The 27,698-nt window shown below is 45.4% G+C and overlaps 2 protein-coding genes across 3 annotated transcripts in view; one reads left to right on the top strand and one right to left on the bottom strand.

Moving 5' to 3' along the window:
* MPI (mannose phosphate isomerase) overlaps window positions 1-17,475 on the bottom strand; it is a 41,939-nt gene extending 24,464 nt beyond the window's left edge. Inside the window, exons 1-7 of one of the 2 annotated variants that reach the window (XM_088443768.1) lie at window positions 17,398-17,475; window positions 10,547-10,674; window positions 9,184-9,384; window positions 8,619-8,760; window positions 8,338-8,526; window positions 8,067-8,240; window positions 5,479-5,687 (exon numbers count right to left, since the gene is read on the bottom strand). In XM_088443768.1, coding sequence (XP_088299894.1) covers window positions 5,479-5,687; window positions 8,067-8,240; window positions 8,338-8,526; window positions 8,619-8,760; window positions 9,184-9,384; window positions 10,547-10,674; window positions 17,398-17,428 — 1,074 coding nt within the window. In that variant the 5' untranslated portion in view covers window positions 17,429-17,475. Of the gene's footprint in view, window positions 1-5,478; window positions 5,688-8,066; window positions 8,241-8,337; window positions 8,527-8,618; window positions 8,761-9,183; window positions 9,385-10,546; window positions 10,675-16,884; window positions 17,016-17,397 lie in introns of those variants that run through there. The other variant, XM_088443777.1, reaches the window with a different exon arrangement.
* Window positions 17,476-17,572: 97 nt separating this feature from the next.
* Window positions 17,573-27,698, top strand: part of SCAMP2 (secretory carrier membrane protein 2) — a 29,896-nt gene continuing 19,770 nt past the window's right edge. Inside the window, exon 1 of the mRNA XM_088446179.1 lies at window positions 17,573-17,742. Within this exon, the coding sequence (XP_088302305.1) occupies window positions 17,686-17,742 (57 nt within the window). The 5' untranslated portion in view covers window positions 17,573-17,685. The remainder of the gene's footprint in view (window positions 17,743-27,698) is intronic.

Genomic DNA, 27,698 nt, shown 5'->3' with positions numbered 1-27,698 from the left:
GCTAAAACGGGGGTACCCATAGTGATCCCCCATGTTTTTACAACTTTAGGGGGGCCCTACAATTTTTTCCAGGAAAATTTCGTAGTTTATCGCAAATCCCACTTCGCCAGGTCCCGTTTTCGTAGATTTTATATTGAATACGGGGATAAAGCGGGCGCGCGCCCAATACTTTATCCCTGAAAAATCTCCGATGTGGAGAGAAAAGTCCAGCACGGACTTTTTGCTCCCATATTGAATACCCCTCAAAGTCGTCATGGGATTTACAGCGCTCTGACTTTTGGAAGTATTTGCAAATACGCCACATCCTCACCTGTTCGATTAGTCAGAAGGACTTACATAAATCCTTTACTTCTGTTGAAGCTCTCTGCATTTCTCCTTAAGTCCCTTCCCACACTATTTCTACACTATATACATTGATCATCAAAAATCGATTTCACACACTCCCCACAGTTACTCAGGCATGGGAAAGGGACCTTTAATAAATATCTTCTCAGACATCTTAATTTATTTTTACATGGATATAGATGATCTAACATTTTTGCTGGTAGACATACTGATTTTTTGTGCCACCTGGTAAGAATTAAAGCAATCATCTCACTACACCTCTTACTTGTTTGGACCGGGGTCATCTTGACTGCCCCTCTCTCTTTTACCAACACTCCTGCCATAACTCCTCAATTCCCTTCCCACTACTCCTCCCTCTACCTCTCTGCACTCACCCCACCCCCCCTTATTTTTCCTCCCTCTTGCTTTTGTTGGGTTCCCCCTTTCTTTTGCTGTTTTTTCTTTTTACACTTTACTACATTCCTGACCTAGTGACAGTCATATGGATCTAATTCGCTACTCTTCAAGCTTTACACTTTTTTTTTTCTTTTCTCTGCATTATGTTTATATGTACCCTGATACCTGTTTTTATTGCTTATGGTGTCACTGTAAGAAAAATAAACAGTTTGACTAAAAATTAATTATGGCAGTAAAACCTCTCAAATAGTAATGGCACACCCAATTAAATCTAACTGGGAAGAAAGCAAATTAGTATATGTGATCAAGCTTAAAATTGAGATCTGGTCAATCAACCCTCACAATAGTATGATGGAACGCAAAATAGACAAGATTGGAGCTAGACTAGGAGGTGCCATGACCTCAGTACGGACGTAATAATGTTTAAAATCAGATTGAAAAATGCTCTTCATCTAAAAAGCTTAGCACCAAAAATATCCAAGTCTAGGTGGGGGTGGCCACAGGGGAAACATATTAGGACACTAGTTCCCTGGGCTCTCTGACCAATACTCCTTTAACTACATCTTGGTACTCGTGGTGGTCATGGTGTGATGGCTGATGTTTGATGCTGGAGTGGAGCGAGGTCCGGCGGCGCTTCTAACTGCTTGCAGCCTGCCAGCACCTCCACACATGTGTTTCGCCGGAGCTCCTTCCTGGCTGCAGTGCTGCTTGCTGGAAGCAGTGATCAGCATCCCTTAATCTTCGGTGCAGCTGGGGGAAGGCGGAGCTGCTCCACTGTACAGGTTCCTGCCTCTGTTGCCTGGCTGCAAGGTGGGCCTGCTGGCAGTGGTCGCCATTACTATATTACTCAGTAACCGTGCCTCTATCAGCATCCCCATTTTCAGCCTGTCTGCTTGTTTTTAGTGACCTGTATTTCTACAGCTTCATCAATTTATCACTATGGGCAAAATGGGCCATGCGGCTAGGGGCGGATTGGGATCGACAACCAGCCCGGGAGATTTTAGAAAGCAGCCCTGATGGGGGCGGGCTCTATTGAGAGAGCGGGGTCCTACTGAGGGAATGAGATACTCCCTCCGTATAGAGCCTGATTCTAAGTTGTACGCAGTCGCGGCTACTACAACCCCTGGCAAGGTGCACACCCCTGTGCAGTGCCCTCAGTACTAGTCCTCCCCTGTGCAGTGCCCCCAGTAGTAGCCTCCCCCCAGCAATGCCCCCAGTAGTAATAGAGCCCCCAATAATAGCCTCCCCCCAGCAGTGCCCCCAGTAGTAACCTCCCCCCAGCAGTGCCCCCAGTAGTAACCTCCCCCCAGCAGTAGTCGTGCCTTCAGTAGTAGCCTCCCCCCAGCAATGTCCCCATAGTATTCGTGCCCCCAGTAGTAGCCTTCCCCCAGCAGTGCCCCCAGTAGTGATCTCCCCCCCAGCATTGCCCCCAGTAGTAGCCTCACCCCAGCAGTGCCCCCAGTAGTGATCTCCCCCCCAGCAGTGCCCCCAGTAGTAGCCTACCCCCAGTAGTGATCTCCCCCCCAGCAGTGATCTCCCCCCAGCAGTGTCCCCAGTAGTGCCCCCAGTAGTGATCTCCCCACCAGCAGTGCCCCCAGCAGTGATCTCCCCCCCAGCAGTGTCCCCAGTAGTGCCCCAGTAGTGATCTTCCCCCTCAGCAGTGCCCCCAGTAGTGATCTCCCCCCCCAGAAGTGCCCCCAGTAGTGATCTCCCCCCTCAGCAGTGTCCCCAGTAGTGATCTCCCCTCCCCACCCAGCAGTGATCTCCCCCCCAGCAGTGCCCCCAGCAGTGATCTCCCCCCCAGCAGTGTCCCCAGTAGTGATCTCCCCACCAGCAGTGCCCCCAGCAGTGATCTCCCCCCCAGCAGTGTCCCCAGTAGTGCCCCCAATAGTGATCTCCCCACCAGCAGTGCCCCAGTAGTGATCTTCCCCCTCAGCAGTGCCCCCAGTAGTGATCACCCCCCCCAGAAGTGCCCCCAGTAGTGATCTCCCCCCTCAGCAGTGTCCCCAGTAGTGATCTCCCCTCCTCACCCAGCAGTGACCTCCCTCCCAGCAGTGCCCCCCCAGCAGTGATCTCCCCCCTCAGCAGTGCAGTGATCTTCCCCCTCAGCAGTGCCCCCAGTAGTGATCTCCCCCCTCAGCAGTGCCCCCAGTAGTGATCTCCCCCCCACCCCCCAGAAGTGCCCCCAGTAGTGATCTCCCCCCTCAGCAGTGTCCCCAGTAGTCATCTCCCCCCCAGAAGTGCCCCCAGTAGTGATCCCCCCCAGCAGTGCCCCCAGTAGTGATCTCCCCCCTCAGCAGTGCCCTCAGTAGTGATCTCCCCCCCCAGCAGTGCCCCCAGCAGTGATCTCCCCCCTTAGCAGTGCCCCCAGTAGTAGTCGTGCGGTTCCCCCAGTGGTAGCCTCCCCCCAGCAGTGATCGCCCCCCCTGCAGTCCCAGCCAATCATGTAAAAAAAAATAAAAAAATTCACTTACCTTAATCCCCGCTCCGGCATCCGCTCCTCTGTCCTCCGGGCGGGCGTGCTCTGCATGATGGGAGAGACGTCATGACGTCTCTCCCATCACCCACTGCGGGAGCCGGAAAATGGAGCCCGGCTCCGGCAGTGGGCGCAGCAGCCGATGAGAGTCTGTCTGATTCTCATCGGCTGCTAAAACAAACACACAGCTGCCGGCGCTGGCGGCTGTGTACTTGCTCCTAGTAGGTAGTGCGGACGGCACTTATGTGTCGACCACACTACCGCCCTGCAGTGTCCGTCCCGCTCGCGAGCGGGTCAGAATCAGGCCCTGAGTCCCCTGTATTTCTTCCATGTTCAGTATTTTGAAAACTAGACAGTCTTGTCTCCTCGCTGGTCTGGATGGGTCATAGGGCCCATATATCGCTTAATGTTCTCACCAGGTCTAAGTTGTTGAGGGGAGGTGGGGGGAAAGAGGCCTATAGGGCTCAAAACGTGTTGGAAGTCATCAACAGCCACCAGACTTTTGGTAACCTAAGCCTGTGAGTGTCTAGTAGGGTCGTATCCGGAGACACCCTGCTAAATTACCCGAAAGACACTCACCTACACCTACTGGTAAGATAATTTTTTCCTTCGATTGCTACAGGTCTTCTGCTCATTTAGAACTAACTGACTATATCTGTCCTGTTGAGAGCTAATTTACATGTCCCTTTTAGGGGGGGGGAGTTTTATTGTTATTTATATTTTTTTATGCTGCTTATCAATTATATATGTATGTGTACCACCCTGAGGGTTATCCTCATTTGCTCACCAGCACCTTTGTGGTGAATTACATGACTCCAGTCTATACCACCTGTTGGAGTATAATTTTGTGACCTCTATTATTATTATCATTTCACTGCATTTGCATGTGATTGTTTTTAGAAAAATTATATTTTTTCTTCTGTGTTTAATAAAATTGATATTATTCTGTTCTGAGATATCCTGTATATCATTTTAAAGAATAGCGCAAGACGGACACTGCTGATATACATTCACTTTACAGTTAGTTTCTTATGGAACATTGTAGTTCTGAGTTGTTAAAGCTATCCCTCCAGAAAAAAACAAACGCCTAGACCTAGAAACATGAAAATTGAGGAGTATATTCCTTCCATGACATAGGTGCCCAGTAAGAAGGGATTTTTCGAAATTTGACTCTTAAGGGGGTGAAAAGAGCTAAAATGTTTCCTCCCCATGTGCAATGTGCTGACTGACTGTCTCATCGTGGTTACAGCACAGTTCATATCCAAACACCAACTGGTAAGGGAGGGTAATGTCTTAATATAGCAGTAATACATTGCAATAGAGATGTGTCATGGTGCATACACACGGTCCGATCAGACAACAATCAGATATCGTTGTCTGATCGTCTTACATGTGGTGGATGATCGTTATCGAACATCCAGCACATGCACCAACCCCCCAACTACGATATCGACCAGGTTGGCCTGCATGCATGGGTGATGGTCGATATCGACCATACGTGCCCGCGCATCGACCATCGTTTGGTTGTTGAAAGGGGCTAATAAACAGGACGATATAAACCAGTCGCCAGGAAACAGGGGTATATTACCCCACATGGGGTAAAAATTTTATTTCTGGGGGTAATGGACGGACAGCCGGGCATGCATATGAATCATTCTATAATATTGAATGATTCATATGCATGCCTGGCTGTGCCGCAGGGAGGCTCTAAGCCGGACACCCGCTGAGATGTTATTACCAGCGGGCGCCCTCCCTGCAGCGTTGCGTTAGCCGGAGGCTGGAGTTCTCTTCTGAACTCCAGCTTCCGCTTCTCTCCATGCGCACTATGGGAGAGACGTCATGAGCGGGATTAAGGTGGGGTTTTTTTGTACAAGCGGCACTACAGGGGCATTATATGGGGGCACTACTACAGGGGCATTATATGGGGACACTACTACAGGGGCACTATATAGGGGGCACTACTACAGGGGCATAACTATGGGGGCACTACTATATAATTTCCTTCCTTTCAAATCAAGGGGGTAACGTCGGCGTATCTAAATATATTTTGGGGTAAAAGGTAAAAAAGTTCCCTGACCCCTGATATAAATGATCGAACAATAAACAGAATCGTTATCATTTATATCATCCTGATTATCTGACCGTGTGTATGCACCATTACTGTAGTGGTGAGATGGAAATGGAAACATTAAATATCTAAGGACTACCCGGGTGAAACTTGGTACATCAGCTAGTAAGTATACAAATCTCAATGATCTCACCTCAATTTTGATGACTGTGAAGTCAGGCACAGGAGGGTTGTAGAGGAGAGCATAGGGGTCACTACTGATTGGTGTAGGAGTAAAAAGTTTAGCAGTGGCTGGAGCTGGTATGTAAGTCAGCATCTCGCACAGTGTGTCCACATCTATATACTTAGGTGTGAGGCCAGCACGTACAGTGTTATCAGAACAAGCCATACATTCCACGCAGTCTGTAGAAAGAAAGAGCTCAGTAAATTACACAAAAAAAAAGATTCAATATTCAATTAACCGCATAATGACACATGGGGCCAAATGTAATAGGGTGAGCGTTTAGAAAATGTGAGAGTTTAGCAGTAACCTCTCACATTGGTCGAGTTTTATCTTCAAAATGGGAAAACACCTGGATGAGATTTTAAATCGTGACAGTTTTTTGAGTCTGAAAAATATGAAAGTTTGCTCTGTTGCTTTGTTCTCAGACTCTATTATATTGGCCCAGTTTAAAAAGTGTGAGAAAACTCTCATTTTCTAAACTCCCACCCTATTACATTTGGCCCATGGTGTTTCATCCTATTAATGTACCCATATGAGTTTCACTTTTTTTTTTCTTTTGACAAATGGGGTTAGGTTACATAATGGATTCTTGTAATTTGGTACATATCACCTAAGGGAAGACAAGCTAAAATGTAAAAACAATACAGTTCTGGGATGTTACCATAGTTACTGTAATGTACTTAGGGCATCCCTTGAAATTTACCCCTCAATTACAGTGATAATCAAACACAAAATTAATTTTATTATTATCATTGTTGATTGATAGGTGGCCAACTCGAACTCCTTTATGGTCAAACAAGACATTAAATATCCCGAGATGCCCTTTATTTCCTGTGTCTCTCTCAGTCTGGCACTAGATGAACACATAGTGGTCACACTAAACATTATGGGACATTATACCTGTTCTAACCAGTTACCTTGGGAGGTTGTACATAGTGAGGAAACAGGATAGAGAGGGTGATATCTCTTTGTTCATTGAGATTCAGCTAAGACAGAGTAACTTGCAAGAAGTATCATGTGCTCACTTCTGCATTGAAGACTGAAGGTGCCCACACGCATACCGACTTTTCATCCAATTTGGCCGATTTCGACGAACCGTGACAACAGATCATGTAAAAAATGGCCAAATCGTGAGTTTCTACTCTTGATCACGATGACGATGCGCGTCCCCGCTCGTCGTACCTCGCATCTTCAGATCTGCCATGCTGTAGGGCAGATTAGCCAATCTGGGATACAATGCACTGGCTGCACGATGGATCTTAAGTCAGATTGGACATTTTTAACTCCAAATCGTGACCACGACTGCCTGGGGAGAGTTCAGGGAGGGTTCAGGGGAAATCGTGTACATCGGCTGATTGGGAGCAAGTCGGTATGTGTGTGGACGAATCTGAGAAATGGGTCTCCCACAGACAGATTGAAGCTAAATAAAACATATTGGATGCTGAAACTTAAACGTTAAGTATTTTCAACTGAATTGCATCTTATTTTTGTCATCATCACTTAGCTGTACCAAATTAGCTCTATTTCTTTATATTACTGAGATTCAGCATATAGAATTACCAACTGACACAATACAAAGTGAATGACGCTTGTCAAAGTGGCATAACATTACAATTACAGACACACACAGAGGCAGTATGACAAGTAAAGCATTATATTGAATCTAGCGACCCACCCTGGCTTTGCACAGGAGCAATATTGAATCTACAGCAATAGTCTTTTTTAACCAAGGTATTATAAGTTTGCCTTGTAGACGACATTAATAGTTTTTCCTCCTGACGTCAACACGAAAAGGTTTAGTTTTGACTTAACACAAAAAAGGGCCACGTAAAGTTGCCCATGAGAAAAATAGTCTCCATTTAGGTCAATACTAGCCACGTTACGTGTCTGTCGCTGTGCTTTATTTATTGTCATGCCAAAGCAGACTCTTACCGGGAATTGGGCTTGTTTAAAATTAAAGAATTGTTTTTCAAATAAATGAAATAGGAAATATTACAAACAAAGTTTTTCCCTTTTTATTTTTTTCAAATCAGTAAACAGCGCTTACATAAATTTTTCTGGAGAAACTGTATAATACGTATCAATCTCTACATGGTATAAAATAAAGTCCATCGTTGTGATATATCTTTAACAGTTTAGGCGGCGTAAGCAAAGAAAGCGTTCGGACGTCCATTTTTTATTGACTTGCTTCATTAAAATCGTCACTGCTCAGCTCCCTTTTGCCATACGTTAATGTTTCATATACCTAAACGCTCATCGACAAATGGTCTGTAGATTAGTGAAAACTGCACCACAATCCATCCAGTGGTTCTGGAGATTAGCCCAATCAAACAGACAGACGCTGACCAGGGACTGTATTTTATTCTATGTATAGATGCACATACGTTAGGTTCTGAAATAAACTGCTGACCTGCCACAAAAATCACTTGTAATCAGAAGTGTCCCTCATACAAACACACACACACTCATGTTAATGTGGTGAATTGTACTAGTAGCTAGAGAAGCATGTACTAGAGAAGCATTACATTTCATGTGTAGATCTTAATAGAGTTACTCACCACCCTCCAGATAAGCGTGGGGCTCATTGGCTCCCAGGTACATGGCTTCTCCAGGTTGAAGTGTCACAACATTGAGGAAATAAATAGCAAAACAGCCAATATCTCCAGGGAACTGTGAATGCAGTGTAAGGAGCAGATCTCCAATACAGTAAGACACATCTCCTCCACTCTGAACTGGAAAACAAATAGTAAAATATGAGGCATATCTTTACACAATACCCATGTACTGCAGTGTGTTCAGGTAATTGTGTTCCTTAGGACAGCTGTGTACCTTGCTGAGTTACATGCTGAACCAACAAATGAAGCTGTTCTGCACACTCCTTCTTGCTGCTCTGCATCATGCAAGTGAAGCATCTCCGCAGTGCCCTCTGCTCCTCCAACTCTTTACAGGGATCTGCTGCACTAGACTCCAACTGCTGGGCAGCCTCCTTACCAATAAGTGCATAAAACTCTGGGACATCTGAAAAGTAATAAAAGGTTGTACAACTAGTAAGATGATCCCCCCCCACATGTATGCACTGTAGAATGGGGATAGTGTATGTGTGTTCATACCCTGCAAGAAGCCTACAATCTCAGATATAGGTCTGAATCCACAAAGACCCCGGAAAGGGGTAAGAGCTATGGCCATCTCTGGTTTGTGGTTGTCATCAGGGTAATGCTGTGGAAATTGGACATGGAGCTTCTTAGCCAGTGCCTGTGTGTGAAGAGAAAAAGATGATAAGTCTTATAAATACAATAAGTACAGTAGGGGATGTAGCCACTACTCTGGCTGTCACAATGCCGGCACTCAGAATGCTGGTCAGCATCCCGACAGTAAGTAGTGGAGTTAGGGGGAGGGATAAGCACTAGGGGCAGGGTTAGGCACTAGCGGGTAGGGTTAGGCACTAGGGGTGGAGGGCTAGGTTTAGGGATAAGCTTACGCTGTAGGGATGCCGGCCTCGGGATTCTGACCACCGGGATCCCGTACCCAACCCGTACAGTAGAGGTTGAAAAAAAATATAAGATGGAGGTAGAATTGTTCAGTTCCCTCTCAGTTATCTAATATCATACCCCTGTGTTCCCCATTCCCTCATATTTCCTTTCCTATTCCTACTTCCCTTGTACTGCGGCATCTCACCTTGTCTGGATGAGCCTGGATGGATAGTGCAAGTCTAACTGATAGCACTTTAAACAAAAAAGGAAGTTGATCCTGGAAAGCTTCTCTGACTTTTGACCCAAGACAATCTGGATGAGCTGCAATCCACTGTCCTAGGGTCTTCTCGGTAACACGATTGTCTATGATTACAGCGTCACCTTTGGGGTGAGTTCCCATCCACAGCTAATGAAAGAAAATTTTGAAGAATATGAATATAAGATAGTAAATGTTGAAGAAAGGCAAACAGCAAAGCAGTTGCTTTTACGAACATTATGAAATAGTAAATAAAAAGGGGGGACAGAAAAAGTGAATGTAATCTGTAGCAATCAGGTTCTCTGTGTTATTTTATTAGAAAATTAAACAAATGCCCTTTATAAGGGAATCAAGTAACTTCTTTTATTTCCCCACCACACCAGTTTTCATAAATACACATTGAAAAAGAACACTTTTGTTACATACATCAATATCTTTAGAATGTAAGCTCTCACGAGCAGGAGCCTCTTCCCTCATGTGCTTCTCCTTACACTTTCTTCTACTCCTTACTCCCCATAAGGGCACCTAACTCTTGACTGATAACTCCCGGCTGCTTATTGTGAGTGTTTTAATCGCTATTGCAGCAATGTATATAAGTCGTGTCCGTGTCCTGCACTGTAATGTACTGTAATTTACTCGTTTCCTGTTCACTTATTAGTTCTATGTACTATGTAAGGTGCTGCGGAACACTTGTGGCGCCATATAAATAAAGGATAATAATAATATAATCTTAGGAACTAAACTTCTTTACCAAAGCTCAGGGGCGTTTTAAGAGAGGAGGGGACCCGTGTGCACTCCTCGTGCGGAGCCCCCTCCTCTCTCCCTGCTGGCTGGCCAGCCACCGGAGCATTAGTAGACTCCGGGCACTAGAGTGTGCCCAGAGTCTACTGCGCATGCGCAGAACACCGGAAAATGGCTGCGGCGGCCATTTTTCTGGTGTTCTGAGCAGCAGTGACACCCGACGCGGGACCTCGGACAGGTAGGTTTAAAATAATATGGGTGCAGTGTGTGCGGTGCGGGGCCCCCCTGGACCCGGGGGCCCGTGTGCCCCGCACACACTGCACCCATTATAGATACGCCACTGCCAAAGCTGTATTTGAAGCACAGCAACAACTGACATTATAATATGCCACCAAGTTAGTCTTTATTCCTTCATCCTCATCTGCAATGTTTCAACTTTCAGTCATAAAGTCTGTGTTACGCACACTGTGTTTCCAAAGATAGAAATGTGCTCAGGGGTCGATGCCCATTTCTGCTGTATTTTAGAGTCTAATACACTTGTTTGTTCCACTTGTTGGAATTCTTGAGTTACCTCCGCATATGGCTTGTCTGGCTCTATCTTCCGTGTAGGATCACCACTAGCCCACAAATAAGCCACCTCACTGTCACTGCCATGTTTGCCCCACGCATAGTCTTGCACTGTACAAGACAGGAGAAATACTGCAAATAAAGGAAGAAAGAAGAATTAGGGATGGAAGTGAAATACCATGTCAACAAGTGACATCTACTTCCTACAGAGTATCATTATGTTAGAGTGAGGGTAACTCTAATGGGCGTAGCTATAGTGGGTGCAAGGGGTGCCAATGCTTTGGCGAGAATTAGGGGCCTCAAACACAGCCCATATAGTTGTCTACCAAGTTCCTGAAATTGCCTTCTTAGAAATTGGGTCCGGCCCATTGCACTGGCTTGAAAAGTGGTACTCATCAGTGACAGTCTCTCCCTCTCAGTAAAGCTCCACACTGACATGATCTATCTCCCACAATCCTGTGTCACGCTCACAGACACAGATGAGCTAATCAGTAAGCCCAGGACTGTCGGAGAGTGGGTTTCTCTTTGTTTATAGCCCTGTGAAGCTGATGGGCAGAAATTAGGATTGTCCCAGAAAGGGCCAAAATGTGTAAATTAAGAGCATCTCCACTCAAAATGGAATGTCCTGCATTAGGAAGTATCCCCCTCAGGTAGGAGCTGGTTGGACCCAGCCCCCTGTGTGGAATAATGTGAACTGGAGGAACTACGTGGCATAATGTCTACTGGCAGCACTATAATGTGGCATAATGTGAACTGGGGGGTGGATACAATGTGGCATAATATGAACTGGTGGCACTGTATGGTATAATATGAACTAGGGCACTTCTATGGGCCATAACATGAACTAGGGCAATATTATGGGGCACTGTGGAGACAGGCATTTCTCCAAAACATTGGAAGAGGGGCCCCTTCAAAATTTTGCTATGGGGACCACAAAATTCCATCTATGACCTTGATAACGGTCCCTTTTTTTAAAAAAAATGTCCCTCTACTGGTTGCAATGTACAGGCCTGAATGGATAAACTGCACAACTGCCTCTAAAGTGTCTATGTGACACAAGTACAACAGCATCTAGTGCTTATACTAGCTTCTGTATCAGTGCTTTGTGGTGTTTTATAGCAATGTCCTTTACATTGCATGTGACTATGAACGTACAGAAAGGTGTTTTCTTTTTTTATTTCATTTCTTAAAAGTGTCCCCCTGACCATATGTAATGTTAGGATTTATTCATTTACAGCAGGGGTGAGGAACTTTTTTTCTGCCACCTCTATACAGACAAGTTTGAGGCATCAGATGACATCATTTTTCATCAGGTACTGAATCACAGTGCCTGGTGTCATGGAGACAGAGAGGAAACACTTAAATGATGGCAGAACTGTAAAATGCTGCTGCTGTTTCCATAGAGGTCCACATACAGCAAGAAAAGGTAGAAAGTGGGAAGAAAGGTACAAGAAGCTATCTGATAAGGATCTGTTTTTCTTAAGAGTGTAGGAAGTAGGGTTCTTTTTCCCATGAAAGATTGTTCAGTCTATTATTCTACATTTGTAAAGGGGCCTATCCACTAGGCAACATGAAAGACTGAACGCTAGCGTTCAGACCTTCAGGTCACCGAGGTGCGGTGCCCGCACTGAACGGCGTTCACTGAATGTAATTCAGTGCTGGAGTCCTACCTACTATCTCTGAACATGCCGAACCTAACGAGCATCGTCAGGTTGACAGACATGTTCAGTAGATAGTCGGGGTCGGCAAGGATCCAGCGTGCACGCGCATTGCTGGTCCTTGCCGGCTATCCATTACACGACTTTGTGAACAATGCGACCAAAACCTCCTAGTTTTGGTCGGATTGTTTACGAAGTCGTGTAATGGATAGGCCCCTTAACACTATTTGGGTATAGTGTGCCCAATTATGTGGTATTTAGAAGGGTAAAATAATCGGTGTAGACATAAGGTTTATGTATTAACAAATATTTAGCATAAATATTGCAGGTGGGACTATATTATCTAGGTCCACTTTCTGCTTTCTGAAAGTCAGTTCTGGACTATCAAACATCTAATTTGACCTAAGTTACATCCAAACAAGTAATAATATGTTCAAATAAACCTTTAGGCTAATTTTTGTGTCCAAGGATGACTTTTAAACAGGAGTACTGATCATCTGTCCAACATAGCCAAAGATATTTATAGAGCCCAGAACTGAGAATGTCAAATTTGTCCTTCACGTCCCGGAAGGAATCTTAATATATTCATTTATAAGTCTGCCTCTATAATATCTCTTTCACTATGTGTTCATGCCTGGTACTGGTGACATACACAAACAAGAGCAGACCTTTGCAACAGCAGTGGGCAGTAAGAAAACAGAATGTTACATTACTTTAAAAAATATATATATATTTTCTTTCTGAAAACAAGAACATGCACATGCTTTTTCAAGACCTTTTCTTTCAATAAAATGCCAACCTATCAATCCTACTTACATTATACTTTTATCTATAACTGCCACTCCAACTCACATAGTTTAAAAGAAATCATAATTTGAGCACTAGGGGCAAAATTCCACTGGAGCCAAAGGGTAAAACATAACACAATCAAACCAACTACAGAAGTTCCTGTGTAAATATGACCAATAGTATGCTTCATTACCAGGTATTAGAGTACTAAAATAAAATAATCAGAAACTAAATCATAGTAATAAAAATAGAACTTGTCCCATTTAAATAGAGTGGTTTATGCTATAGAAAAGTTTTCTGAAGGAAAATATGTTATTTTTTTATCTATCGGACAGTATAATTATATACTGATATGAAAAATATGGATGCGCAGCAAGGAACTGCTCAGAGCTTGATCATAAAATATTGGGGGAGATTAGCTACAAGGTACTGATGGAATATTAATACTACGCGTGCTACCCAAGTAGGAAAACCTTGTTTCTGCTTGCAGCCAATAGAGGTACAGTTGTGATTTGTGAGAATTATGTTATTCATCACAAGATATTGAACCATGTATAATGATGAATGTATAGTAACTTCAGGTTTTTTTTATAACTTCCCCCCATACCTGCAAATTAATTTATGAAATGCTCAGATGGTGAGGATCTGTACTGAAGAAAGGTGGCATTTAAGCACAAAAGCAGATAGATATATGCATACCGCATTCTGACTTCCAAGGTTGAACATAAAGATAGAGAAGGACAAAATTATGGTTAATTCTAAATACCTAGAATGTTTTTCAAGGGGTATGAAAACTCATAAGTCATTAAAACTCAGATCTGAGAAACTTTTGTGGCTGGCATCTGGATACAACTCTTGAACTTCAATGACAAGTTGTCAAACGCCACCTCAGAATCTTGCATTCCTGCAGATGTAATTACTATGATACACAGTTTGGGTAAAATACTATATGATAGCATATCTAAGTTTGGTTGTGATTCCCAAAATATTATCTGTGATGATTTTTCAGGGGTCTCTCATGTTACTATCATAAACAAAGGAAGAATTATGCCTTTCTAAAGGGCCCCATACACGGTGCGATTTGCAAACGTCGTTTGCAATCTCCCTTGAACTCTCCCTGGCAGCTCCAGCTCCAGTGGAAACCCCGCCGCTGAGCACTCATTCACTGAAAGAGGTGAGCCTTCCGCCTCTCAGCCAATGACCGGGTCCAATTCAGTGGTTCCAGGTTCAGTGAGGACATATCCTCACTGAACTTAGCCAACATGAGAATGCCCCCTTGCTACCCAGTTAGGCTCCTTTAGTCACAAGCAGAGACGTGTGCAGCTTGCACACAACACTGTATCACCTGTAGTTGCATAAGCTTGGTTCAGAAGCAGGAGCGTTTTAAGAGAGGAGGGGACCCGTGTGCAGACTCAGTGCGGGCCTCCTCCTCTCTCTGGTGCCACATGCACTGGAGTCACCTGTCTTCAATACCTACAGCAGGGTGATATCTCCAAAACCCCAACCCCCCCCCCCCCTCAACAAATTGGGACAATCAAATTGTGACTGCTCTGCTGAAATTGGAATAGTTGGGAGTCATGCCTTCATGCCGACCCCAACCTATGCAAAGCAGCAATGAATGGGACATGCCTTCCCATCCTTCCAGTGTGATTAAGATAAATCCCACAAATTGGGACAGTTGGGAGCTATGTGGTTTGGCCAAGATGCAGAACTGAACCTTCTAACTGAAAATACTAACTGTAAATGAGACCCCGCATGTAGATAAATATCGCCAGACCCCAACAGATCCAAGATCCAATGTCATATGTTATACTCCATGCAAGGCAAAATATCCCAAATCAGTGTTGGACATTCTACTACATCAATGAATCAAAAACACTAGTGTTTGTGGCTCAATAAAGGGCACTTGCCCAAAGCATGATATATCGATGGCACTGATGCAGATGTCAAGATTTCTCAGCTCTCGGCTTGTTGGAGTATGTGGTATGTTAGATCGACATTTATCATGTCAGCATGCATCAGTTTGAAGAAAGAATGTCAATATGTAGCATGCTTAGCACATTCTTACACGGATGACATAAAGACACCAAGAATTATTGGTATCTCTCAACCTCTGAGATAATCTCAAATAATAATAAACAGGGACAGCTCCCACTTTGCTATACCTGTATGAAACAGACAGTGTACCTACTGACTAAGGGGCATATTTATAAATGTAACATTGCATGCATATGTGAACATATTCAGACTGCATGAAGGAAATACCATAGCACATATCTCCATTTCCCCAAGAATCTTTTACAGTATGGGGTTGCGAAATTGTCAGATTTACCAAGCTCCAGAATCTTTGCCCCGGTAGCTAATGCCATCTTCAGATGGCATTAGCCTATAGTAGCCTATGGTCTACTTTATCGCATTTATTTATACCAGAGATGGATCCTTTAAAGCATGGGTCTTCAACCAATGGCCCGCGGAGCCGTTCCCCGTGGCCCGCCGATGGTTAGTGTAGTGCAGTCCGCACTACACAGAAACAAACACACCGCTGCCAGCAGTGTGTTTGTTTTGGCAGCCAATGAGAGTCAGACAGACTCTCACTGGCTGCTGCTTCCGGGTCCCGCAGTGGGTGATGGGCAAGACGTCTCTCCCATAGTTCAGAGCGGGCCGGGAGGACGCCAGACAGAGGAGCGGACAGTGGCAGGCTGTTTTTTTTTGCGTGTGTGCCTTTGTTCAATATATTTAAGGGGCACTGCATAGGGGGGACCACTACAGGGGGCACTGCATAGGGAGGACTACTACTGGAGGCATTATATAAGGGGCAATGCATAGGGGGGACTACTACTGGGGGCACTATATAAACAGCACTGCATAATGGGGACCACTACTGGGGCCACTGCATAGGGGGGACTACTACTGGGGGCACTATATAAGGGGCACTGCATGGGAGGACTACTACTCGCGGGAACTGCATAATGGGGACCACTGTATAAGGGGCACTGCAGAGGGGGACAGTTATGGGACATAATTGTTTGAGGATGGGGGCAACTATCTGACATAATTAATGGAGTAGGAGGGACAGTTATGGGGCATAATTATAATTGTGGGAGGAGGGGTGCCATTCTGGGACCTAATTAAAATTGTAGGAGGGGGCAGTTATGGGACATAATTGTGTGAGGGGGCACGGTCTAAATACCGCAGTATAGCTTAGTGGCCCTCGGGCTTCATTGAATGTGGCCCACACTGAAGAGGGGTCTGGTTTTGAGCATTCCCTGCCAGCCATACTGATGCATGTGTAGCCTAACAGCCTTATCAGAGCCCATACCCCACAATAAAAGATTGCTAAATTCAAGTGAAAATATTAATTTTAGCTTTGTGACTTTAGTTGATAGCTTCTCATCACAACCAAATTAAAAATGCAGATTGTGATAAATAAGCTTTGACTCTCCAGAATGCAGTTGTGAAGAGAAGCAGCTGCGGGACGGCTCTTCAGCTGCAGGCTAGCTGGCAATGTTGCAGTATATCTATCTGGGAGCTTTGATTATCCTTCTCTATAAACCCCACTCAGCGGTTTGCTAAACCAATACATCAGAATAAAATAAAAGCATTCATAAAAAGAAAACTACCATGTTGTACATTGAGTGTAAAAGCTAAATACCAATATGCGTGGATACATTAAAAATAGGTGTAGAGGAGCCAGAGGAGGGGTGATTTAATTTGGTAAATGCACAATTAAGTTGAGTACTGATGCTGGACTACATTATACTCTCCAGAGCGACCAGCACTGTGGACGCCATTGACAGCCTCATCCTGACCATATAGCTGTCAGTGTCACAGTCAGTGTGTGATTGGAGGAATTTCCCCGGCCGTGTATTTGTGACCCGTATCCTGCTGCACTCACCTCGGGGCTCAGCCATCACTCTCTTCGCCACACTCACTCTCCTCCCCCGCCCCGACCACACATACACACACTGGCAGCAGGGCACTGTGCACCGCGCAGAGCACGCCGGGAGATGTAGTCCACACACAGCCAGTGACGTCAACGGGCGGTCAGCTGCTGCACTACAGACAGCACAACTGTTACAGTAGGGTTGTTGTTAGAACCAAAGGATGAAAGGACCTCTGATGTCACAACCACGTGACCGCTACGGCAGTACACATCAGTTATTACACTGTGCTTATGTCTGTGTCCGCGCTGTAGTATAACACAGGCACACACACGCTGGCACATGAGGTTAATCAGCATCTATGTTACACACAAGTTTTCATTGAGCGCAGTTATATCACACTGCGCCGGGAACTCTCCTATGTCCGTGTAGCAGTAGGACGGCGCCTGCGCCAGTCACTGACAGGAGGCCCGCGAGGACACTGTCACCGTAGTGACATCACAGTATGTGACGCACCACTGCCTCACCTGCACTGTGTGCTTCACCTGCAGCCAGCATATCTAGCCACACCCCCTGCTGTCAGTTAGCTCCGCCCCTCCTCTCACGGCGCACACATTGATTGGGCTGCTAGCCACGCCCATTACCCGGCTACATCGCTGTACTGCGCGGCTATTGGCCGGTATACACACCCAGCACTCTACGGCCACGCCTACCAGAAACTGCCCCGTCACATCCAGGAAGGTTTCTGTGCGAGGAGGAGTCACGGCTGGAGGACCCAGCTTCACGCTCTCAGCCCCGCAATCGCAGCCGCAGCTATGGCCGCTTATGACACCAATCCCTTCGCGGATCCTGTTGACGTGAACCCTTTCCAGGTAAGATTGGGGTAAGCGGCCCCGGGCGTGCACACATGGGGTAACTATTACATGCCGGACATAAACGGCGCTACCTGGCTGCTAGTCAAGAGTGACAACTCCGTACAGCCAATAGGACAGCAGAGAACGGGGCTGGGTCGGAGCAGGTTGACAGGGGCGGGGCCTGGCACACGTGACCTGTTGTCCATAGGCCACATAGTTAGTATACAAGGTGTGCAGAAGCCATGGGGGTGCCACCATCCTGTGTCCTCTTTATGTGGCTGCTCTGCACCATCCCATTGTTATTACTGCTTCCTAGTAATAACGTATATCCCATTCCCTATATGGAAGCAGGCTACACAGTATATACCCCACTTACAACATGCTTTATGTCACACAGACTGTGCTGTCACCTGTCAGCTCTTACATTCTCATTATGGTGGTTTATGTAGCTTTATAGAAGCTATAAGGTATGGGGATTAAAGTTCAGAGCATGGGGTTTACTAAGTTAGCATAAGTAAACTCATACCTTTATCCCTGTGACTGACTGACCGACTGTCAGTGAACCAAGAAAGACTGACCGTCTGAGAAATGACCATTCCCCAAGTATCTGTGTGCCTTTATTCACTCACCCGCTGACAACAGCAGCAGTAGCTTATGAGGCGCGTCAGCTTACTAATGCACTGCGCTTAGTAACAGTCGTTCACAGAGCCGAGCCATCCATGCCATACTGGGGGCCAGAGGGTGTTTGGCTGCTGTTTTGCGCTGACTGGAGTTCATTAAGAATGTTCCGTATTACAAGCAGCATATTTTGTTGAGAATTGCAGTAATACTAATAAATATGGCACTGGGCTTCAGCATTACTCAATTCTCCAGCGAGTTCCAATGACAATCCCCCTCCTCAGCGGCGTCATCTGCTCTTTTCCTGCCAACCTATCTCTACCAACGACAGTTTTCTGTGCGCAGTACACTTTCACCCAGTGGGGACCCATTAGTGCCTTGTAGGATTCACTGAAGGAGAAAGTCTGCCGAGTCCCCGTTGACGGCAATGCGATCTGTATTGCTCTCGTCGTCTAAAGATGGCAAAAGCGATACAGTAACAAACAGAAGTAGTCTTAGATTATCGCTGTTTGTTAAATATTGAAAGGAGGACATAACCCCTGTAGTGAGTGTTAATGGGGTTGTGTTCCGTTCAGAAATGGAGCCTTTAGTCAGCCAGCTGGTGCTACGAGGAGTACGAGGACTTCGATGGAGTCGGGAGCTGGCTGTTTGCATTACTGGAATTACCGAAACACCAACAGGTGCTGATGTTGCCAAAGGCACAGTCAGCCAGGTGCTGCGAGAAGGAAGGGGTCGGGCATGACAGAACTGGCATCACCGCTGCCTCTTGATAAGCCAGTGTACCCAATGTTTTGAACTTTAACCAGGTGTCGGTGTATGTGGTCTCTTTCTATGGTGTATGTCTTCTCTTTCTATGACTGCTTATGTTCTGGCACATCATGTACTATGTGTGCAGTTGGCAATGTAAATGGAGGAGAAAAACAAATAACACCTGAATTCAATTCTCTAATGTCTGGCTGCGCACATTTCCACTTCTTAATGTAAGCAGTCTTCGTTCATTTAACTGCGCGCTTCTATGGGGTGCAAGGAAAAATAAGATCCATTACAATCGTTCCTTTGTGACCTCTTTGGAGGCATATCCCAGAGACTCAAATCACCCACTAACAGTCTGAGAAAAGGGAATAATGTTTTAACCCAGAAGTTCCCAAACTCAGTCCTCAAGGCTCCCCAACAGTTCAGGTTTTAGTGATATCCATGGTTAAGCACAGGTGGTTAAATCAAACTGAGGTACTAATTAAGTCTCCTGTGCTCAACCATGGATATCTCTAAAACATGAACTGTTGGGGATCCTTGAGGGAATCGGTATGATCGGTTCGATTCCCGGCAGCCCGACACTGGAACAGATCCCGAAAGCCCAACAGCGCTGGAAATCCCGATCGTGCCGTAACCTAACCCCCCCTTCCCCGCTGCCTAAACATAAGTCCCCTGGGGGGGTGCCTAACCCTGACCTCCCCCTGGTGGTGCCTAACCCTCCCTCCCCCTAGCCTAACCCTAACCTCCCGGGGGGGTGCCTAACCCTAAGTCCCACCCCGGGAGCCCTAAACCTAACCCTGTGTCCACTCGCGGCGCCCAGCATCCCTTCGATCGGGATGCCGGGCGCCGGTCTCCCGACGTCGGTGAAATCAGCGGCGTCTACATCTAGACCCTGGGCATTTCACCCTCGCCGGGATTTGACAGTCGGGAAGCTGGCTGTCGGTATAATGTCAGCCGGCTTCCCGATTGCATCCCGCCTTGAGGACTGTGATTGGGAACCTCTGTTTTAACCCCTGAAAGGTTACTAACATAATAAAAGGTCTTAAATGTGTTTTTATTGTTATGTATATAACATTACCTATGTTTAACCTCTCATGCATTATTGGTTTCTTAAAACGAAGGGCCTGATTCATTACCGATCAAATCTGCGATTACACACGCAATCGGCCTATTGATGCGTTCTGCACATGCGTATGTATTGCAGTGCACGAAGAATCCACTGCAATTGGGGCTGTGATCACAGTGACTACGCAGACCCATCGCAGAGTGACTGGAAGTGACCATTTGGGGGTGGTGATGGGGTTTGGTTGGCGAAATGCAGGCATGCCAGTACGGTTGAACGCCGTTACAGGGGTGTGCATAAATTAGCCACTGCAATGCCATACACAGCTTGGGCTTTCACTGCGTTCGATGAAGTTAGCAATTTCTGAGTAAGGCCAGACCTTGTGCAAGTGTGCGTGAGGCTCCGATGGTAATGTTACCGATGGTTTCACAGTCTTGCTAAGTATTACAGATGTATGTAAGGTAAAGTGGACGGCTGCGACGGCATTGCGATTGCAATCATTAGCATTTTTTCGCAGTGAGACTGTGCGTAATCGCTGCTGCGATTGCAATAGCGATCCTTTACTGAATCAGATAGCTGATTCAGAGCTGCTCGCTAAATGCGATTGCTCACACGATGTGTATGTAAATTGTGTAGGAAGTGCTATAGCACAGTAATGCATTAGCGCGCCCAGTATTTCTTAGAGAGCGATCACATAGTGTATGCAGACACCCACCAGCCTATTTTAAGACGCCCACTTGTGCACGTCATGTCCAGGAAGTGTATGCAACCATCGGTACATCTGGTAACATCGGATGCTATCGCAGCACTTGAGGTTGACCATACCCTGCCGCAAGCACTGCGAGCACCTCAGTATAAAAACAAGCCAGGTGTCGTGTTATATGTACTATGATGCTGTCTTTTAATTATGCACACCTCTAAAACGCCGTTGAGATGCTCAGGCACGCCTGCGTTTGCACCTCCACTCCCCCGTTTTTAATGGCCAGCCCGTTACCATCTACAAACGGCTTCCCCTGTCACTCACTCTGCTGGGCTGTCTATGTGCAGTGAGCCAATGCATTGTGAACTTTGGCTAAGGTAATGCGTATGCGCACAATACATACACACTGCATGCGCACAATACATACACACTGCATACCATCGGCAGCAGCGAGAGTATGCATCTTAGCGAGCGGCTCTGAATCAGGTCCCAGGCCCGAAGTCTGGAATTTGGGTTGAGATCCATCTATCTCCTTTATTGTGCGGTGTAATGAGGCAATGTTAAAATATATATTTGTGAGTGTAAAATATATATTCTCATAATAGACAAACTTTTTCCTTTTTAGTATAGAGTGCTGATTGCCCTAGTGCAACCCAAGATGCAGACAGGGTGCAGATACTAGAGGAAACCCTTAAATAATAGAAATCATAGGAGATGTTAGTATCTGCCTTGTGGCGCGTGATGAAAGTTAAATTAAATAAACCGGTGGGTATGGAAATAGAAAAATAATAAATAAATAAAAAGGAGATACTTCACTTCAATCAAACGTTGCATAAGAGGGTTTTCCCACATGTAAAAGATAAAACTTACGGACAAATATAGTGTAACTCAGTTTAAAAAGTACCAACTTATTAAATTAAGAGATAAAAACTATGAACCATATAATTGGTCCTGAGGTGATAACCACATAGACAATAATGCAAACAGACTTTCCATTATACCACTGCATATGCATTTACTGTGATTTTATTGTTTGCTCTTACTGAGCCATAATCCTCTGTTTGCATTATTGTCTTTGCGGTTATCACCTCTGGACCCATTATATGGTCCATAGTTTTTATCTGTTATTTTAATAAATTGGGACTTTTTAAACTGAGTTACACTATATTTGTCCATAAGTTTTATCTTTTACATGTGGGGAAAACCCTCTTATGCAACGTTTGATTGAAGGGTAGTATCTCCTTTTTATTTATTTTTCCTTTTTAGGTATAGTGGCACTTTGGTTAGTTTCTGGTAAGAGTAAAGGTGCCCATACACGGTGCGATATGGATAAGCACCTTGCGACGCAACCTGTGATCCGACTGTCAACATATCGGGCGGTCCCCACACACTGAGCGATCGGTGGCCGACCTCCCAATATGCCGGCACCCCCTTCCCCCACCCGCATAGTGCTGCATGGGATCGTACATCGCATCCCCAGATCAAGTGAACATGCAGTAAGATCTGGAGGTGCGATGTACGACCCCACGGGAGCGCGCACTGGCTGATATTATACCCACACACTGTATGATATAGCAGCTATATCGTACCAATCCGTCGGATCAGCTGCTATATCGCACCCTGTATGGGCACCTTTAGATTTTTCTTTTGCTCTTTTTTTTATTGTTACAGCTGTCATACCTTGAGCTTGCATATGTGGTGTTGTAAGGATTTCTGGTCATTTAAAAAAGAAAAACAGATCCGTTAATGAAAAATTATTATAGAAAAGGTATTTGTAATGAAACCGCACATTTAAATGTGACTGAGCACTGTCATTATCATGTGCTTGTGCCAAAATCCATTTCATTATACTGCATGAGCTTAATGACATTATACTTGTTTAGTAAATATTCAGGAATGTATGTTATGGCTGCACCCAATACTCATGTGACAGGCAGTACAACCAACCCAGGCATTTGGGTAAAATGAGGGGGAATTTTAAAAGAATGCGTTTAATCTAATTTAGATATCTGCAACTAAATGATATGTGTTCATTTTGGTCTATTTTTATTTTGTATGGCATTTTCAATTATATTTAACAGACATTAAAGAGAAAATCAACTGGGATCATTTTGAATGCTTCTGCAAACAGTTACATATCTGTGCACATTTTCTGTGATGTATATGGTTAATGTAGTATGAAATAAGCATGATGATTGGATTGCTCATTTTAATAAGTTTAATATTTGTACTTTAAAAAAAAAAAAAAAAAAAAATTCTTACAATACAGCACACTTTGCTGTCCAACATGTAATTTGGTGCATCGGAAATCTATCACATTACATTTATGTGGTTCAGATCAAGATAAAAAGTTTATGCCCTATAATAAAACCTCTTGATTATCTCAGAAAGGCTTGGGCTCATCCAGATGAGCATTAGTAGCATGTTTTATGATTTTTCTTATATGCTCCAGAAGAAACATAGCCATGACGAAAGCAGTGTCTAAAAGCCACAGGATATGGACCCCATATATAAACGCATATGCTGTTCACATGGCATCAATTTCATTCATGGTAAAGGGAGAAACTCTAGTAAATAGCTTAAACATGCAAACATATTACAATGAAAAGTCACAAAACATGCAACACTAGACATACAATGCTGTAGAGGGATGTAGTTGGTTTTAATACCGTCATCCGTATCCCGACAAGAGACTTAAGATAGGCTTTGCAATACCGACGCCTATCTTAATCCCAACGCCAAAGGACGCCAGCCCGAACGAGGCAAGTCCAGGCCGCCCATAGCGCTAGCTCCGAGGAGGGGGGGGTTAGGTTTAGGGTGCGGTAAGGTGGGGTTAGGGTAACGCACTAGATGGGAGGTTAGGGTTAGGCACCACTAAGGGAGGGTTAGAGGGGGGAGAGGGGTAGGGATATAGGATACTTAGCTCTCCTGTCGGGATCTTCTCCCTTCGGGCTCCAGGCGTCGGGATATCAACCGGCGGCTATTCATACCCATTCCGCTGTAGCTGTACATGTATAACGGCTGTCATAAGGTTGACCAATGGCATATTTATTTATTTTTTTAATACAATTAAATTTAATTATACTTACTTCTTCGGGGTCCATAAGGATCCACAGGGATACCATGGGGATATTATGGTTGGAAGACCAGGCACCAAACAACTAAAGCTTCCCCTCCCAGAATGCCCTGGGTCCTTCCCCATATATACCCCACCCCTAGCCATAGGACTTCAGTTGTTGGTTTGGTGTGGCAGGATCAAGACGCACCTTTGTAACAGGAGGACTGCTTACAGCAGTCCTAAGCTTTTATTCTGTTTTATTTTATTTTCATGTTTTTCTGAGTTGGCAGTACCAAGTGTCTGAATTAAGAAGCACTTACTACGGCTCCATCTACCTCCTCCGGACCGCAAAATCAGTAATTGTGCTGGTGGTTTCGGCGGGTCGCGGCTGAGCTTAGCTAGCAGCAGTGCTGCGATCTGGACTGCACCGGATGTTTGGAGAAGTCATGTAAGGCGATAACTCGCTCAACAGGAATCGCTCGTGGCAGTCCTTGCTTTTGGTGTCAGAGACGCACCAGAAGCTGCTGCTGTAAGGGCCGGAATTGTCCGCATCCTCACTACACCAGCCGGGGCCTTATCGTCTGACACCGGGGATCGCCAGCAGACGCTATCTGCTGCAACGAGGCCAGTGTACCCGCCTGGTTAACATAGCTTAGAGGAGGTAGGCGCTCCCCAGGCAGCTCCTCCCCAGATGCAGCCCCTACGAAGGGTTTCGCACGTCTTGGTTGCTCCGCCCACCCTCCACGTATATGAGGCGCTCACTGTCCACGCTGAGTGCACCCTGTAGCGGTTGGTCTAAGGAGGGTCTGGATCAGTCTCCCTGTATACCTCTTCCATGGTTAAGGTATATGGTGCTCTATGTCCTACCATTCATTTGTGTTGCTGTAGTTGATTTAGAGCCGATTGTAATTATATTACATACTGTATGCATTGTATAATGTGACTGTTTGCTAGCTGCTGATTGACACTGTCTTTTATTTCTAAATCTGTCAATTGTAACTATTACTGTTTTCTCTCCATCCTCTTGGGGTGGAGGTTTCTTTCTGAGTACTTCACATTCATTAAGATATTTGTGATGGCTGTCATATAACATTGCAATTATTGCCTTTACTTTGAACATGTCAAAAAATAAAGGGAAAAAGGAGGGGGAGCAACCTGTGCTGGTTCCATGTAAATCATGTACGGCTTATGTGTCCTCTCAGAATGTGAAGGGTGGTTTGTGTGTTGTATATTCTAAAGAGCCATCTCCGGTCAATTATTTTGGCAATGGAGCTGGGGGATCACATGGTTTCCCTGGACATTCAGGATGCATATCTGCATGTTCCTATTATACCGTCCCACCAACAATTCTTACGGTATGCTGTCCTTCAGCAACATTACCAATTTCAGGCTCTACCCAGTGGCCTATCTACAGCTCCCCGGGTATTTACCAAAGTAATGGCAGTCATGACGGCCTATCTCAGGCGTCAGGGAGTCAGAATTGTGCCATATCTGGACGACCTTCTGATATTGGCGCAGACTCCGGTTATGTTCCAAAACCATCTTCAAATGACCATACCCTGCCTACAAAGGCACAGCTGGATAATCAATTTGAAGAAATCATCACTTTCGTCAACACAGCAGATGGTACATCTGGGAGCGTTTCTGGATTCTCTGACACAAAGGGTGTTTCTGCCAGAGGACAAGATTGTGGATCTATTATTGCGAATACGCAAGCGAAGGGTATCCATTCTATTAGCAATGCAGGTCCTGGTATCAATGGTATCCACCTTCAACATGGTTGGGTATGCTCAGTTCCATTCCAGGTCTCTACAAAGATTGATTCTCTCCAGGTGGATTGGACAGCCTCATCTGATAAAATCTCAGAGGATCCTTCTCACTCCAGATTTTTGTCACTCCCTCCTGTGGTGTCTGAGAAAGGATCATCTAAACAAAGGGCGCTTGTTCTTGATTCCAGATTGGGTGTTTCTCACCACGGATGCCAGCCTTCGCGGATGGGGGGCAGTGACAGGTCATCACACCTTTCAGGGAAGATGGACAAATCAAGAAAGTCATCTGCCAATAAACATTCTGAAACTGCAAGCAGTATACAGAGCTCTTGTCATGGCACAGGACCTGCTCCAGAGCAGGCCAGTCCAGATCCAGTCCGACAATGTGACTACAGCGGCCTGCCTCAATCATCAGGGAGGCACAAGAAGTTATGCAGCCATGAGGGAAGTGACAAAGGTTCTGATTTGGGCAGAACGTCATCCTCCGGCCATCTTGGCAATATTCATACCGGGAGTACTCAATTGGGAAGCAGACTTCTTAAGTCGCCAGGACATACACGCCAGAGAGTGGTCTCTCCATCCGGGAGTGTTTCGGCTCCTGGTAAACAAATGAGTCTACCAGAGATAGATGTCATGACGTCACGCACAACCACAAGGTCCCCAGGTACGGGTCCAGGTCCAGAGACCCATCAGTAGCCTTCTCGGACACACTGGCAGTAAGATGGGATTTCAAGTTGGCGTATCTCTTTCCTCCGATCTCTCTACTCCCAAGAGTTCTCATAAAATTCAATCAGGAAGGCGGAACAGTAATACTGGTGGCTCCGGCTTGGCCCAGATGTCATTGGTTCACAGACATACAGAATCTGTCCATATCCTCTTCCTCTGTGACAGGATCTGCTAACGCAGGGTCCCTGTCAACATCTGGAATTACTTCGTCTGGCTTTGACGGCGTGGCTCTTGAAAGCTTCCATCCGAAGAGCGAAAGGTTTTACCAGCTCTGTAATTCAGACGATGATTAGGGCACCGAAGCCTACTTCTGTCTGCATCCATTACAGAGGTTGGTATTCTTTTGGTCAATGGTATTCCCATAGGAAGTATGATCCTAACATATTCAGGATTTCCAGGGTACTGTCTATTCTTCAGCAAGGATTAGACAAAGGTCTACACCTGGCCACTTTGAGAGTCAGTCTGCTTCCAGAAGAAGATTGCTTCATTACCAGATGTTTAGAATTTTTCTCCAAGGAGTTTTGCTAGTGCAACCTTCTTTTGTTCAACCAGTAGAACCATGGGATATGTCTTTGGTTCTTAAGAGGCTACAAACTTCTTGACTCTGTTGATTTGAAGTGGTTGACGGCAAAGACACATTTTCTTCTTGCTATTTTTTCTGCTTGCAGAGTCTCTCTGATTTGGCAGCGCTCTCTTGTCGCTCCCCATTCTTGATTTTTTCACCAGGATAAAGCTGTTGTTCTCACAAGGAGGGTTACCTTCCTAAGGTAGTGTCTCATTTTCATTTAATTAATAAATTGTTGTTCCAGCTTTTCGGGCTCCAGACCTTTCTGTAGGTGAAGCCTCCTTGGATGTAGTTCATGCTCTCTGTATCTATGTGGAGCGTACAAACTCTGTTAGACAATCAGATGCTCTTTTTGTATTATATGGTTTTCACAAACGAGGGTGGCCAGCTAATACATAGACTCTGAGATGGCTACACATGACTATCTCTCAGGTGTACACACAGGCTGATCTCCATGTCCCTAGCATGGTGACAGCACATTCTACTCGGTCTGTAGGGCCATCGTGGGCATTTAGCTGTGGTGACTCTGCTGAGCAATTGTGCAAGGCAGCCACGTGGTCTTCTGTCCACACTTTCTTAGATTTTATGCCTTTTGATACTTTTGCCTCTCAGGATGCTTCCTTTGGGTGACTATTTTCTCCTTTCTGCTCAGGAGCATCCCCCACCTTAGTGGAACTGCTTTAGAACATCCCCATTGTATCCCTGTGGATCCTTATGGACCC

The sequence above is a fragment of the Taudactylus pleione genome, unplaced genomic scaffold (genome assembly GCF_031769625.1).
Source record: "Taudactylus pleione unplaced genomic scaffold, aTauple2 ptg000019l, whole genome shotgun sequence".
Lineage (NCBI taxonomy): Eukaryota > Metazoa > Chordata > Amphibia > Anura > Myobatrachidae > Taudactylus > Taudactylus pleione.
Note: the sequence above shows the minus strand (reverse complement) of the source record. Positions and strands in the feature narration are given on the sequence as shown.